This window comes from Oryza sativa, chromosome 3 (genome assembly GCF_034140825.1).
Source record: "Oryza sativa Japonica Group chromosome 3, ASM3414082v1".
NCBI classification, from domain to species: Eukaryota; Viridiplantae; Streptophyta; class Magnoliopsida; order Poales; family Poaceae; genus Oryza; species Oryza sativa.
In genome coordinates, this window is record NC_089037.1 from 32,790,001 (window position 1) to 32,806,355 (window position 16,355).

At 41.6% G+C, this 16,355-nt stretch overlaps 3 protein-coding genes across 3 annotated transcripts in view; 1 reads left to right on the plus strand and 2 right to left on the minus strand.

The window, feature by feature from the left end:
- Positions 1–2,446, minus strand: part of LOC112938260 (ATP synthase subunit beta, chloroplastic) — a 2,654-nt gene extending 208 nt beyond the window's left edge. Inside the window, exons 1-2 of the mRNA XM_026023936.2 lie at positions 2,416–2,446; positions 1–2,338 (exon numbers count right to left, since the gene is read on the minus strand). The exon at positions 1–2,338 is cut by the window's left edge and continues 208 nt beyond it. Of these exons, the coding sequence (XP_025879721.1) occupies positions 1,206–2,338; positions 2,416–2,446 (1,164 nt within the window). The 3' untranslated portion in view covers positions 1–1,205. The remainder of the gene's footprint in view (positions 2,339–2,415) is intronic.
- Positions 2,447–4,994: 2,548 nt separating this feature from the next.
- LOC4334245 (uncharacterized) lies at positions 4,995–6,119 on the plus strand. Its single transcript, XM_015776623.3, has one exon. It carries the CDS (start codon positions 5,263–5,265, stop codon positions 5,791–5,793), a length of 531 nt encoding a protein of 176 aa, XP_015632109.1. The 5' UTR covers positions 4,995–5,262; the 3' UTR covers positions 5,794–6,119.
- A 484-nt stretch (positions 6,120–6,603) lies between these two features.
- LOC4334246 (uncharacterized) lies at positions 6,604–12,905 on the minus strand. The gene is made up of 14 exons (XM_066308404.1): positions 11,115–12,905; positions 10,971–11,024; positions 10,509–10,651; positions 10,272–10,398; positions 10,114–10,183; positions 9,901–9,984; positions 9,415–9,537; positions 8,840–9,310; positions 8,262–8,668; positions 8,068–8,167; positions 7,915–7,974; positions 7,734–7,820; positions 7,487–7,624; positions 6,604–7,112 (listed from the first exon to the last, which is right to left on the minus strand). The coding sequence occupies exons 2-14, from the start codon at positions 10,979–10,981 to the stop codon at positions 6,798–6,800; spliced, it is 2,136 nt and encodes a 711-aa protein (XP_066164501.1). The 5' UTR covers positions 10,982–11,024; positions 11,115–12,905; the 3' UTR covers positions 6,604–6,797.
- Between the last annotated feature and the right edge of the window lie 3,450 nt (positions 12,906–16,355).

The window sequence follows — 16,355 nt, forward strand, 5'->3', positions numbered from 1 at the left end:
TTTCAAAGGAGGATTACCTTGACTTAGGTCTGCCTCCGGCCTAAATTAAATCAACCTAAGTGAAATAGAGTCTCTATCGTTCCGCTACAAGAGTTGACTATGAGACTTCATACACCTTAAAGTTCATAGAACGAAAAGAATTTTTTTGGAGGCCCTTATCCTCATTAAGCCTAGCATTTAGTGGGCTGGATATTTACCTTATCAACTAGCAAATCAATAAAGGTTCTATTTGTTTAGGCACCTGGATTGGTACCTGAATCGGACTGAACCAACTATTTGTCAGGCGACTGTTCTCCTATTCTCTCGAATCCATGAAGTAAGACATTGATTTTGCAAGAAGATCCACTATGTTCATTGCATAATAAGCTCCCTTGAAAAGCATTGGCGCACGTGTAAACGAGTTGCTCTACCGAACTGAGCTATAGCCCTTGTCAGAGATATCTTAATATATAGAGAATTTCTTGTCAAGATGAATATTCTCTAATAGTAGAGGATATCCTTTGATCTGTTTACTATAATAACATACCAATAACGAAGCGGTATTTGCTTATAAAAAGGATTCGATCTATAATCGATCGAAGTAAAGGGTCTTCCTTTGTGGTGATAAATTGCCTACTTAACTCAGTGGTTAGAGTATTGCTTTCATACGGCGGGAGTCATTGGTTCAAATCCAATAGTAGGTAGGTAGGTAGAAAAATTACTAGATAGCATTGGCCCTACTTCGCTTCGCTATCTAATAATTTTTTCTACCCCTCTTCCCTTTTTCTTTGTATCAACTAAACCGTTGGGTTGTCTTCAATTAGATGGGGGAATCCAATTAACAGCCTCGACTCGTATCCTAGCTCGTCTGAGAGCTACCTTCGCTTCAACCAATTCTTTCGTACCCTCAGCTCTACTCACGTTAGCTTCGGCTATTTCAAGTGCCTGTTGAGCTTCTTCCGGATCAATGTCACTACCCAGTTCCGCATCATTTCCTAAAATGATGATCTCATTATTAACTATTCTGGCAAAACCGCTCCACAGAACCGCCGTTAACCATTGATCGTTGAGGAGGCGTATTCTCAAGGGACCCATATCTACAGCTGTGTTAATGGGGGCGTGGTTTGGTAATACGCCAATTTGGCCACTATTAGTAGATAAAATGATTTCTTTCACTTCACAATCCCAAATAATTCGCTTAGGAGTCAGTACATAAAGATTTAATTTCATTTCTTCAATTTGTTCTCCTCTTCTAAGTTTATAGCTTTCGTGCTAGCTTCATCGATGTTACCCACCAAATAAAAAGCCTGTTCGGGTAGGCCGTCTAATTCTCCGGAAAGGATTAGTTGAAATCCCCTAATAGTTTCTGCAAGACCAACATACTTTCCCGGAGAACCGGTAAAAACTTCTGCCACAAAAAACGGTTGTGATAAGAAGCGCTCAATTTTTCGTGCTCTTGCTACAGTTAAACGATCCTCCTCCGATAATTCATCCAACCCAAGAATTGCGATAATGTCCTGAAGTTCTTTGTAACGTTGTAAAGTTTGCTTAACTCTTTGCGCAGTTTCATAATGTTCGTTGCCAACGATCCGAGGTTGTAACATAGTTGAGGTTGAATCTAAAGGATCTACTGCAGGATAAATCCCTTTGGAAGCTAATCCTCTGGAAAGTACGGTAGTAGCATCCAAATGTGCAAATGTTGTAGCAGGAGCAGGGTCGGTCAAATCGTCCGCAGGTACATAAACCGCTTGGATCGAAGTTATAGATCCCTTTTTAGTAGAAGTAATTCTTTCTTGCAAAGAACCCATTTCTGTACTAAGAGTAGGTTGATAACCCACTGCAGAGGGCATTCTCCCTAATAAGGCAGATACCTCCGATCCTGCTTGAACAAAACGAAAGATATTATCGATGAATAGAAGCACGTCTTGCTTATTAACATCTCGGAAATATTCTGCCATAGTTAGGGCAGTCAAACCAACTCTCATACGAGCTCCTGGCGGTTCATTCATTTGGCCATAGACTAGAGCTACCTTTGATTCCTCAAGATTTTTTTCATTAATTACTCCAGATTCCTTCATTTCCATATAAAGATCATTTCCTTCACGAGTCCGTTCCCCTACTCCGCCAAATACGGATACGCCCCCGTGAGCTTTAGCAATATTGTTGATTAATTCCATGATGAGTACTGTTTTACCTACTCCAGCTCCCCCAAATAGTCCGATTTTTCCTCCACGCCGATAAGGAGCTAAAAGATCGACCACCTTAATACCAGTTTCAAAGATGGATAATTTCGTATCTAACTCGATAAAGGCGGGCGCGGATCTATGAATAGGGAATGTTGCACTAGTATCTACAGGACCTTAAGATTAGTTTTTTGCTAAATGTTACGGCCTAAATGCTGAACTATTGACCCTACTTGTTCGGATGGGTGTTCACCCCAAAGTGTTCCCGGATTGCATGCATACATCCGTAAGTAACTTAGTGCAACATGGCAAATTTCATTGAGAGGAATTAGCAAAGAAAAGAAATCTTCTTTCTCCGGGCCGGAGTAGACTTGGATATGAGGAATTCCTCAAATCTAAAAAAAATAGAACAAAGGCAAAGTCCTTCTTCACTTCCCCGGAACTGCACATCAGGATTCTTCAATCCTTCTATCTGGCCTCCGTACCCGTAGTGGAGTACCTTGCTACTTTCAATATTCAAGTCATTTTCATTGTTTGTTTTTAGTTTTGTTGTGGAGAAAGAGGGCTACTTAGGAAGCAAGGTAACTCTATCACCTTCCGTCCGTCCTGCTTCGGTACATACATTAGGAAGGAGGCTAAATACAAAACAAGAGTCTACGCTCGCTTTTGTTCTGCTGCCAATGGACTAAAGACTTTCCCAACCCATATAACACTGTCTTTGACCGACTGGCCTAGTAGGTAAAAGAGGAGTAAGAATAGCAATGCCTCCACTCCAAATAATGTGAGTTCGGTACATTCAGAGGGGTAATCTGCTCTTAGTTTTAACTCACTTTTTCCGTTCAAAATCCTTTTCCTGTAATCGGCAACAATCGATCTGGTCGGTTGCGTTGTGTAACAAAAACTCTATTTCTTCTAATATACTGACGTGCATGTAATTCTTTTGCGTGTCCGAAAAAAATTACTCCGGCTAGTCAGGCTAGATATTCGGAGTGTGTGTTATTAAGTATCGAAGATTTTTTTAGACAACTCTACATGTGTTGTTTGCACATACTGCTACCAAAATTAGCATTGGTTGATATGTTTTTGAAAAAAGTTTTTAGGTGCCTCCGTGAAACGTCATCTTAAAGTAGCGTTTGAAACAAATTATTCATTGGATTATTGTCGTGGATAGTTACTCGATTGTAGGATTAAATTAATTAACTAGCATGGTGGCCCGCACAGATTGCGTGGGTAACTTCATTATATTTTCTCTCATATAATAGCATATATGTTTTCTCATTATATTATTAAAATATATTACAATGACAATATAATTTTAAATTTTGCAATAACTTTACGAAACTACTAATGTGTAATAATCATATTGTATTTTATATACATGTTAGTTATTAATTATTTTTAATATCAAATTTTAGTTATTTGTAAATTATATATATTCCTATATGGACTCTAGACTCGTCTTTTAATATTTCTTTTTTCAATGCTGAATTTTTATTATTTCTAATTGTATTTCTACGTGGACTCTAAACTCATCTTTCAATATTCTTTAATTTTTAATTTCAAATTTTAGTTACTTCTAAATTGTATTCCTATATTGACTTTAAACTCTTCTTCTCATGTTTTTCTTAATTTTTTATTTTAGTTATTTGTAAATTGTATCTTTATACGGACTCTAAACACTACTTTTCATTTTATTATGTTTATTCCGAATTTTAGTTAGTTTTAAATTCCTATATGGACTCTATACTCTACTTCTAATATTCCTTCTTTTTTAATTCCGAATTTCTATTTATTTCTTAATTGTATTTCTATATGGATTCTATACTCTACTTCTAATATTCCTTATTTTTAATTCTGAATTTCAGTTATTTCCTAATTGTATTTCTATATGGACTCTAGTCTCCTAATCTAATATTCCTTATTTTTAATTCTGAATTTCAGTTATTTCCTAATTGTATTTCTATACGGACTCTAGTCTCCTCCTCTAATATTCCTTTTTTTAATTCCGAATTTCAACTATTTCTAAATTGTATTTCTGTATGGACTATAGTCTCCTCTTCTAATATTCCTTATTTTTTAATTCCGAATTTCAGCTATTTCTAAATTGTATTTCTATATGGACTCTGCTTTTTATTTTTCTCCGATTAATGTGAGAATTTCTAGACCATGAGAGCGAACGTGGAGGCTCCTTTTTTTATTCCTTTAATAATATAATAGATTTTAAAAATAAAACTGATAAAAATAATCCGATAAGTGCAAGTTGAAAATAACGGGGGCAGAATGGAGCATGGAGAGAGTATAATCCACGTGATCTGCAACCATCAGATCTGAATCTGACGGCAGCGAACCACCCTGCGCTCTTGTCCTCGTTTGATAGTGTCGTGCAGTATAGACTAATATAAAATATATCACTCCCAAACATACAAGTTTAAGTTTAAATTCAACTCCTATAAGTTGTAAAAAAAATAATAAATACAGTTGCGAATATGCGATAGCTATTTTCAGTTTAATTTGTTATTTTTGTTGCAACTAGTAGAAGATGAATTTGGTTTTATATGTTTGTGGAGTGATATATTTCGTATTAATCTATGTTATTAATTTTTTTAAAAAAATTTGATAACTATTTAGATGATATATAAATATCGAGGAGACGTCGCCTCGAGGGATGAAAAATCCACATCCCTGTATACAGAGCCATCCTATCCAGCCAATCCGAGCCCAACGTACATGTACGTGCAATTGACCGGCAAAGCTAATCTAGCTGGCCAAATATAATCGCAACAACAACACCCTCTGCTTAATCAGGATACAGAAACTTCAGATAATATATCCTCTGACCACGTTTACCCAGAAAACCCCGCCAAATCGCAACCCGCAACGAACCTCCAGCCTGTGCTGCCCCCACTCCCGCCTACACGACACTTCACCCTCGTCATCTACCTCCCGCCCCCGCTATATATACCCTCCTCACCCTCGTCGCCGTCTCCGGCACAGACCACGGCAGCAAAAAGATCGATCGAACAGGCGCGGCACAGCGATCCACCCCAGCGTCAGAAGCAAAGCAAAACCGATCGAGGAAAGAGAATTTCATACTGCGGCAATGGGCATCTGCGTGTCGTGCGACGCGGTGGCGGAGGGGGCGGCGACGGCGAGGGTGGTGATGCCTGGCGGCGAGCTGAGGGAGTACTCGCAGCCGGCCACGGCGGCGATGGCGCTGGAGGAGGCTGGCGAGGGGTGGTTCCTCTGCGACGCGGATGGGGTCGGGTTTGAGGGGCGTGTCGTGGCCGTGCCCGGCGACGAGGAGCTCCGCCCGGGGCAGATCTACTTCGTGCTCCACCCCGAGGCGCGGCGCCGCAGCCTTACCCGCGAGGAGGTCGCCGCGCTCGCGGTGAAGGCAAGCGCCGCCCTCGTCAAGGCCGCCGCAGCGGCGGCGGCATCCTCCCCCGCGGGAGGCCGTCGCCGGCGCGGCGCGGTGGCGCCGCTCGTGTTCCCGCTCCCCGAGGAGGATGACACGGCGGTGGCGGCGGCCGCGCCCAAGCCGGCGGTGGCGCGGAAGCGGCGGGTGGCGTCGCGAGGCGTGAGGGCGAGCAAGTTCTCTCCTGACCTGACCGCCATTCCGGAGTCCGAGTAGAGCGCCCCGGCCTCGCCGCCATGGCCAACGACCTCGAGACAGCGAGAAGCATCAGTGCACTGTCTCACTGGCAGTGGGTCCCACGCCAAGGGGAGACGGGTGGGCCCAACTCGATCGGACGGCTGGGAATCCTTGTGATGCTTTGAGCTTGCGCTTGCGTTGTGATGTGTAGCAACGGTAGCCAGCCTGCGTCCGTTCTTGGTGCGGTTAATTTAGGCGCCAAAAACATGAGAAGAAAATGTAGGTAGATTTAAATGTAAATATAAATGATACTACTACTACTATTATAAAGTATAAGAAATGGTGTGCTACCAACTGCCAAATCACTGCCTAAGCTCATAACTTCTATTTGTGCCTTTTGCATCTTCAAAAACTGAAATTGTTGAATGGCATGTGGATCAAAAGTTCAGAACACAAGAGTCAACAGACTCATCTGAATAAAAGAATAATCAATCGATTAATCTACCAAGAGAGCAAAATGTATTCTCCAATCTCTAGCTAACACACCGTCCAATGTGCTCTGAATTGAGATAGTAGCTTTCTTTATAGCCCAGTGTTCATTTGGAATCTTCAGCTCTGAAACTGCCAAAAAAAAAAAACCCCGATGTGGTGTTCTCTTAGCCCAAATAGATTATTGTTACCTAAACATTTGTCAGCTATCAAATGGTCTGAACCTTGGTTGTTTGGATGGGCAAAAGTCCTGGCCCATCTATGTAATCAAGTCAGTCCAACATGGCCGAAAAATTAAACCTGCATTTCGGCCCACACAAAGAGGCTTAACATGGCACACAATGACACAACATACCGAAATTGTCAGATAACCAAAGGATGCTTCTTTCTCATTTCTTCCCCTTTTACTGTTCATCTACAAAAATTTTTACAGGCAAAGATAAACACTACTCACACATCAACCCTACACAATCCTTACGTCTAAATCTATATGATACAATGCATATACTTCAGCTCATTTCACAGCCTATTTGAGCAGAGAGCAGTAAGATTAGTCAGTTCAGGTGAGGAAATGCCAGGTCCCTGGACAGCAGATACCGGAAATTCAGGTTATGAGGCACCCATTCTATGATCTTGCTGGATCTGCTCTGCTGGCACTTCTGCATTGCCATCCTCAAGCTCTCCGGGAGGTAGCGCTGCACCATGTCGACAAGGCCCTGCGACGAGAGCTTGACGTCTTTCGCATACGCCTCGACGAGCTTTGGAAGCAGTATTTTCTGCTCCTTCCAGATGCCCACCGTTGCCCGGATGAACTCCTCCTTGGCAGCCTCCAGTTGATGGAACAGCCTCTTTGGAGTGTACACTCTCACCTGCAGAAAAAGAGGAGTTTGTGAGATGATTGTGACTAAAGGGGATTGACTGGCTTGGCAGTAGTTGGCACCACCAAGTAATAATGCCTGCAGTAACTTTGGTGAGAGATTCCAAACATGGAGAATGATTGAATGATTCCTAACAATATTCCCCAATCAGTGAAAGGTTTTCATTTCATTAGCATGTTTTGACAATGTGTCAGGGTATGATTTCCTCAGGACACGTGAGACTTTTTCATACCGAATTTGTGCCTAAAAGCTAAAAAGGGTTGAATTACTCAAGTATGGCTTGATAAAAGGAAGCATTGGTTAGTTTAAAATAGATCGAGGTACAATGAAGATGACACCAATTTGAGAAAACGCAATGAGCTTACCGCGGGATCAGAATGGCTTCCTGAACAAAGCGCAAAGCGTAAAAGAGGCTCTGATTGTGCAACGGCAAAGGCTTGCCACACATGCCCTACTTTGCCCACTTTGCTTTTGATCCTTGGGTGAAGCAAAGTACGTAACCACTGCATTAAAAGGAACAACACATAGAATTAGCATGCTTGCTATATAATCAGTACAGTGTGAATATTACACTTTTAACTAGTTTTGACCTAATAATCATGTTTGCTTTACCTGTCCAGGACAGTATGTGTTGCATCCAAGAACCATGCTCTGGATAACAGCTACATTGATGCTCCGTCCAGCAATTTTGCAGGCAGCCTGTGGTGAACAGATGTCAGGGAAAGAAGAAACTTCGTCTGAATTAAGTACACGAAAGGTGCATTCCATTGATTCTACAAAGGAAAATGTTTACCTTAACAAGAAGTGATGTCTTCTTCAGATTGTTCTGTGGGACGCCATACTTTAGATAAGCCTGTGGAGGTAGTACAAATTATACCCATTAACAAAAAAACAACTTGAGACAATGCTAGAAATTTGTAGTGAACTGAAACAGTAGAAGCATTACATGCATCAGCTGGGCGTTGTGTATGTTGACCCAGAATGCAATCTTTTCTTCGTTCGTCATTCTCCTGAGATCGACGGTTTCCAACCGGTACAAAATCAACCTGAAGTATACAATTCAGTATATCGTATTAGGACATTGAACATATAAGAAAAATATCTGCATTCACCAAACAGAGACAAGAAAGAACAGCTCACTTGTAAGTCTGGAGCAGATCCTCAACTTCTTTTAGCCTCCGACTATCGCGGCAAATCAGTGGAACCTCAACCATTGTATTGTATGGTCCACTGAACTCCTTCAACCCCTCAACATGGAAAGGGTTTATCAAACGAGAGTCCAGAGTAGATTCTCTCTTGTAATTGGGACTCCAGATATCCCCCAGATACTGCGGGGATATCGCACTCGTCGAGGAGAACGATGACGTTGGCGAAGACGACGAGCCGTGGTGAACCAAAGGGGGATCTGCAAGTTTGCAGTACACCCCTGCCATGCATCTCACCATCTCCTCCGATAGGTTGTTGGGAGTTTCAGGAATGTGGTCAGCTACATTAGTGCCTAGATACTCTGCTAAGCTTATCACTCCTGCTGCAGTACTCTCTCCTTCCTGCTCACAAAATTCATAAAAACAAGCAACTTAGAATCTTATACAGGTCCAGACGGAAACTTTCACAACCTGTTATGTTGCGCATAATCTCATAACCACACTGTACCCATCATTTCTTATCATGCACGAGGACTTGTAATTAGTAAAAAAAAATGCAGTGTGAATCATTACCTCCAGAAATGAGAAAGGTTGAGAGTGGCATGACCGAAGAGCTCTCGCAAGACTGTCCTCCGATGGTGAAATCCTGGACGAACAAATGCCGCGGTACGACACCGCAGACTGGCACCGGAGAACATCAGATTCACCTAGCCTGCTAGAGCAACCCGACGTAGAGCAATCCGTCATCACTGGATCGTTCAACGTCCTACGGGACGGTGGCGGGTAGCTGGATCGCAGCATTGCGTCAGCTCTGTTGTTCTTGCGAGATGCCTTGACACTGGGTGATTTCTGCAGCTGCACAGGCTGCGAGCTCACTGCCGCCATCGCCGGTACCGGCGGCTTCGGAGCTCCCCGGTGGTCAGGAGGGGAAAATGTGGGCACTTGCTGCTCAAAGGCCTTCCTGTACAGGGTAAGGAGATACTGCTCCATGTTCTTCACCTCAAGCTCTAGTGTAGCAATCTCCCTGATAAGTTCTTTGGCATCCTGAAAAAAAAACCATTTTATCTTCAGATCAGTATTGCTCAGGTAAGGGGTTAAAAACTTAAAATTGGTGAATTCTCATTCATGTGGTTAGGCAAAGGAGTTACCTTTGGCATTGGATTCTCGTTTGATACGTTGACTGGAGCAGCAGTAGCGTTCGGTCCCAGAGCTTTCTCCAGGGCGCCACGCATGACCTGCTGATCCTTGAGGTGCTTTTCTAGCTGGAGAATCTGCATCAGGCCGTCATGATGAGTCTAAACTATGTTGAATTCAGCAGAAAAGTGACATTATCCTAGACCATTTGCAGAGAAATTTTTACCAGGATTATTTTTCACTGGGAAAATCATGCTTTGTTTGTAAAACAAACAAAAAAAAACCTGGTCTGTTTAAGGATTTGCATTGTTCGGCCAAAAACGAAAATTTAAAAAAAAAGTGTCATTTGGCAAGCATGGAGATACAAAAAGGAAATGCAACCTCCTGTCTGTAATTGAAATGTGATTCTTTTCTTTTCCTACTAAAAAAGATTTTTAAGTCCAGAAAGGGCAGGTTGGCGATAAAATCAATGAAGAAAAATAGAATTTTACACTCATTACCTCTTTTCTCAAGAAGCTCTGCGCTCCTCTCCCAGGTTGCACTTCAGCGTTGATATCACTTTTTACCTTAACTTTTACAGCATCCTGAGTAAACCAGAACACAGAATGCTCAAAATTACTGAAACTATGCAGAACTATTATGCATTTACTGCAGAATACAGTAGAAAAACGTGGAAGACAGAACAGAGAACAGAGAACAGAAAATAAACTCACTGGCTTAGGCTGAACGCATGTTTTATCTGAAGCATACAGCGCATCTTTAGCACACATATCCTCAAGATCACTGCCATAGAAAAACATCTAGATCTCGTTATTAGCATTCGTAACAACAGAAACAGAGAACTTTGCATAAGAAATCCAAAGACACAAACCTCTTAGAACGCTTGTGCCTTTCTGAAGAACCGAAAGACTTAATTGCCTTAGCAAAGGCTCTGTGTCCCTTCTTCTCCATCGCCTCCACCTCCATTTCTTGGCACCAAGGTATGAACCAATCAAGAACTGAAAGCAACCAGCCAAGAACACTCTAAGCAACAGGACATCAAGCAGTAGTAGCCATATCCTTGGGGGCAAAGGAGCAGGAGAAATAAGAACAAGATAGTAGAACTTACAGAGATTAGTTGGCTGGTTCACAGAACTCGGAAGCAGGAAAGAGAAGAGACCCAACAACAAACAAGGAGAGCTCCAAATGATCCAAGAATGCAGAAATGTGGCTGCTTCTGAGCTCTGAAGCCACACTAGGCTCCAACAAAACCTGCACTGTGCTTGGCAACCAGTGTCAATGCCATCTACCGCCAACTAGCCCACTACTACCACCCTTCAGGTCAAAAACTAAATTGTTGTTTTTTCAGAGAGGGAATGGAAAGGTCTCTCCTTTCTCCACTCCAGCTCTGCAGAAACCCCGCACTCTGCGTTATATACAGCACAGCCACAACCAGTGACGCACACTAGTGTTTAGGGCGCCTGCAAAAAGGCCGTTGACTGTGACATCTCGTGAAAATGCCACGCACAACTTTTCCCTTGGTTCTTTGCTGGATAAATGGAGTAGTAGTAGTATACACTAATCACTGTACCTTTTTTGCATCCACAGGTCTGAAAATTTTAATCCCTCCCGGCTTCTTTGTATTCTGCAGCTTGCAAAACTAGGAAAAGGTTAGCTTTTTTTTTTCTAACATCAGCTTGGTTATATGTGTCTTAGGCTTTCTACCTCAACCAACCTCGAGTAACAGTTTTTGGGGTTGTGAGCAGCAGTAAGATTGTGGGATTATATTAACTCAGGATTACTGCATCCAGCTGCTAATAGAGCCAAGCTTGCATACCTAACCGACAAAACATCAGCATTGTTAAATTAGGTTATTGTCTACCAAACTTGGTTGAGGGATTTCAGCATCAGAATATTAGTAGTATGTTGAAATTGCACTTTGGAGTTTGGGGTTCTTAATGGAACAGGCAGGTTTCCAGATGTGCCTGACATAGCTCTTCAGAAATCTTTGTGACCATAATAGTTTTTTCTGCCCTGCGATGAGTTTGTTTTATGATACTGACAGACCAGCAAATGAGCCGAGAGCAGGTAGTCTGCAGTGCCATTTGGAGAAGGGCATCATTATTGGTTTGTTTCAAATTAATCAGCGTACGTGCATACTAACCACCATGACTAATGACTAATGAGTCCACTTGTTAATACTCACTCGTCCTTCCACTATGGTCAACAATGATGCAAATTTCAATGCAAGCCAACTTCCCATTGGCTCATGTAGAGAAGACTAGAAATGGCCTGGAGATAGAGACACAACGATAGCGGAGAAAATATATAGTGCAAACCATCTGTATGTAATACAAACCTGAAAACTGTTATATGATACACAAATTATCATCTGAGATTTAGCCAATAAAAAAATAATCATACTTTAATCTAGAAGTAAAAGATTAATCAGGGGGACGTGAACAAATTCCAGACATCCATTTGTGTATCCTACAATAGTTTATAGGTTTACGCTACATATACTATCCCGTGATAGTACCACACATTGATTGTACAAACTAAAATTGGTTGGCATTTGGAAGTAAAGGGAACTCATCACTAATGCAACCAACCATCTCATATATTCCTTTTGCATTGCAAATTTGCAATGGGTTGGTGCAGCTATCTTGAATTCCTGACTCCTGAGTCTCAAGCAATCGTGATGTACCATAACACCTATATTACCCAAAGGTTGGCACTTGCCAATCCGTAAAATGTAGTACAGTTTTCGAGTCTGCATGCCGCTGTATACATAATTGTTTGTAAAATAAAAAGAGATACTCCCCTCCATTCAAAAATATTTTGGGACAGATGCAGTAGTTGTAAGTTAAAATAATGTTTTATACAGAACCCAATGTGACATTGTAAACATTTCATGCAACAATTTGAACACTAAACAAAACATTAAAAAAAAAGAGATGCACACATGATCCTCTGTACGATTTTTCAAAGAGAAGATACAAACTCTTATTCTCTTAAGGTAAAATTTTTTTGTGAAAACAGTACTGAATGTGACACTGTAAACATTTCATGCAAACAATAATGTTTACACTAATAAACAAAACATGCAGAAAAGAATATATTTCACGCAATTTGTCTTTGAAAAAGCAACCCAAACCTGAAATGATCCTAGTAGTAGTACAAACTACAGGAACAAAAGGCTAGAACCTACTCCTACCCTGCTAAGACAAACAGTCATTAAAGACAAGAGCACACGCATTTGCCGAAAGAATGTTTAAGCCATTCTTTAGGGGCACAAACCCTAAAGAATGGAACAAAAGCAAGTACTACTGCTACACTAACAATCCTCAAAAGGGACGAAAGCAAGCAGGAGGAGGAGGATAAAGGATATCAGCTCCTCTCCTGTTGGGCGCTTCTCCTTGTTCTCTCGCTAATCCAACGCCCTCCTCGTCGTCTCTTGGCACTTTACCGGAGTAGTAGTACGTAGCATCTCTCGGAAGGAAAGCAACGGGAGAGAGAGGCGAGCACTTGTCGTCTGCGGCGAGACGCCGCTCGGTTTGTCACAGGAATAATCAGCCGCGCGGCGGCGGCGAGCGGTTGGTGGTGGTGTGGTTTGGGGCGTCGCGGGCGCATGGGATTTGGGGGGTGGTAGGTCAGGCAGGTTTGGCCGTGCAGGGAAAAGTGGCCGGGGGGGGGGGGGGGGGGGGGGGGGGAAGCGGAAAGTGGGAGGCTTTTGCTGATCTTCTGTGGTGATGGCGGCTTTGTACATGTGCCACGGCCTGGTTCGTTCGTGCAGATGAAATTACACATCAAAAGGTAAATAAAAATGTTTATACCGACTTTAACGGTATAAATATACTTATATTACTTGGAAAAAGAGTGCTGCTATATAACATAATCTTGTTTTCGAACGGGATGATACCGGTTAGATATTATATCCGGTATCAAGTGATACCTAACAGGTATCAGGCGATTCTACCATGTTTCAGGTGATACTTGTGAGGTATCATGTGATACCTATTAGATATCATGCGATTCTTGCCACATAGAAGGCGATACTTGCGAGGTATCAGGTGATACATATTAGGTATCACGCGATACCTATCAGGTGATACTTGCGATATATCAGGTGATACCTATCAAGTATCGCGCGATACCTGCCAGGTATCATGCGATACTTACTAGGTATCACACGATACATACCTCGACGTCGACGCGCGACGACCACTGGCACCCCAGCACCCCTTCCTCCCTAGCTTCAACCACCGCCGCCGCTCCCTCCTCCGGCTCCGGGCCGCACCACCGCCACCCCCTCCCTCCTCTGGATCCGGCTACCACCACCGCTGCCCCTACCTCCCCTGGCTCCGGCCACCGTTGTTAGCTACCTCCCTCGGCTCCGGCCACCGCTGCCGCTCTCTCCCTCGACTCCAGCCACCGCCACCGCCACTGCCCCCCTCCCTCAGCTCTCTGGCTCCGGCCACCGCCGCCGCCCCATCCCGCCGCTCTCTTGCTCCAACCACCGGCGCCTCGGCTCCGACCACCGCCGTCGCTCTCTCCCTCGGCTCCGGCCACCACCGCCACCCCCTCCCCCGCTCTCTAGCTCCGGCCACCGCCGCTGCTCTGCCCCCGCCATCGGCTCGGCCATTGCGCCTCGCGCTCTTGCAACTGATGGAGGTGGAGGGGAAGCTATCCTGTTAGGGCAACGGTATCCCGTCTCCTAGCATTCGTGTGGAAAAAAGATAACTAGCCGTAAATTTGAGTATTCATGTTGAATCGGACAGTCGGACATTTGTTACTTTACCAAACTAAACAATCGCTAACAAGTGATTTTGTACTGAGACTCTGTAGAAAAAACAAGCATTTACTATTACTTGGAGTACGATGAATTGGATGTGTTGTCCATCCTTCTTTGATTTTCCATCTTTTGGTCTTTTTTAAAAATTTATTCTACAAATAGACTAAAAAAACTTATTTTAGGAATTAAACATTTCACGGCGCCAACTTCATTAATGTTGTGGTCCAATATAACGATGCTAATAGAGTAAGTCACTAATTTGAAGGTTGATCTGTTTATAAATATTTTTTTATTACAAATAGTTTTTTTTAAAAAAAAGTACAAATAAACCCTCGGTGTCAACGATATTGGTGTTGTCTCTCTTTAAATTATTTAGCTTCCAACTAGGGATGAGGGGGACGATGCCAACGATCATAGATGCCGTCATGTTGGACCGGCGCCATGAAAAAGTCCACTTTTAAAATAAGTTTTTTTATTGGTCTATTTATAGAATAAGTTTTCTAAAAGAACCAAAAGGTGAAAAACCCAGTCCATCATCTTATGCAAATTACTACTCTTTCATCACTTAGTATAAATCTTATCTAAAAATCACTTTTATAACGAGAAACCTAAAAAATGAACATAGTAGATTTCAAGTAGGCATTTCACACCGTTCTTAGGGTTCAAGGTCATGGCTCCACATGCGTGCCGTGGCGTGTGACATCCCCGATCGATAACTTATTTAACGATAGCTTGCACAACTCAGACGATGTTAATTAAAGATATGAGAAGCACTGTCAATTCAAGCTAACTAGCTGGGTGGCCTGCGCAATTGCGCGGCTAGCACCTAAACAAAATCATATATTTTTAGTATGATTTTACTTAAAATTTATTAAATAGCTATCTCGTTGTCTTAAGACTTTGAAAGACCAAACCTTATCATCCCTGTGTTTATAGTTATATAGTTTTTAAACGTTACATCAGTTGCTATCCCTTACTTTTGTCATCTTCTTCTTTATTTACTTGCTCGATCTACCACTATTTTTATTTATTCTCCTTGGAACCTTTAAAAATTGGATCAAATAATTTTTAGAGTTTATTGTCTTGTTGGGTTTCTTTTTATAAATTTTAGAAGTCTCGTCAAACGCTGCCATTATACTCCTCTATGGCCCATTCATTGTCTTTTCTTTTTATTGTCATTGGGTTTTTAAAATTTGAACATAATTATCGTCCGGGTTCATTTTTTTACTTTCTAGAAGTCCCGCCAAACCATCAGCGGTTTTGCCATTGTACTCCTCTATGGCTCGCCCACTGCCTCCTTTTTTATTGTCATTGAGATTTTAAAATCGAACATGATTATTATTAGTTTTTTTTTACTTTTTAGAAGTTCCAAACCTTTGAAAATTGGACCTTGTAGTCTTTAGTATATTATTAGTTGAGTTCTTTTCTTCCTTTTTCTCCTATTAATATAAGAATTTTTAGCCACCATGATGAATATGGTGACTCCTTTTAAGGTTGAGCGGCCCGCACAATTGTATGGCTAGCGTCGAAACAAAGTTATATTATTCAAAATTATATTCCCTATTGTCCCTCCACTTCCTATTCCTATGCTACCACTCCACTCGAATGTCTACCGCTACTATTCTTTATTAGGCATGTTAAATCGAATTGTCATATAATTGTGTGGTTTTAGAATCTGCTATTTCTTTTATATGCAATACATTGGTAGGTGTGTAGATTTTCTTCGTATAGTACAATTAATCTGTACCATTATAATCTAGATCTGTCATAATCTAATAGTGTAAATAGTTATTGTTTTCTTTTGTTAATATGATATTTCTAGAACTCCAAATCAAACTTGGTGATATTTTTTGCTTCTGTTAACATAATGTATATCCTCATTGTCCCTTTTTAATCTGACCTGTGGATTGATAGGATGCTTTCACATATATACATGTTTTAAGATTAACAAACAATTAACGGTTCCATCGTTAACGACATATTTGCAAAAAAAAAGTAATTTGTGAATAAAATTTTTATATTTTCAAGGTTGTTTAAAAGCAAAAGCTGAAAAATACACTTCGATGAAAAAAAATCTTTAAATCAGCTTTATATTTAAAGTTGAAAATTTAAATTTTGGCTGATAAGTATAAGCATAAGTGAAAAGATGATGTCCTAAAATTATTTTAGCAAGTAATATAT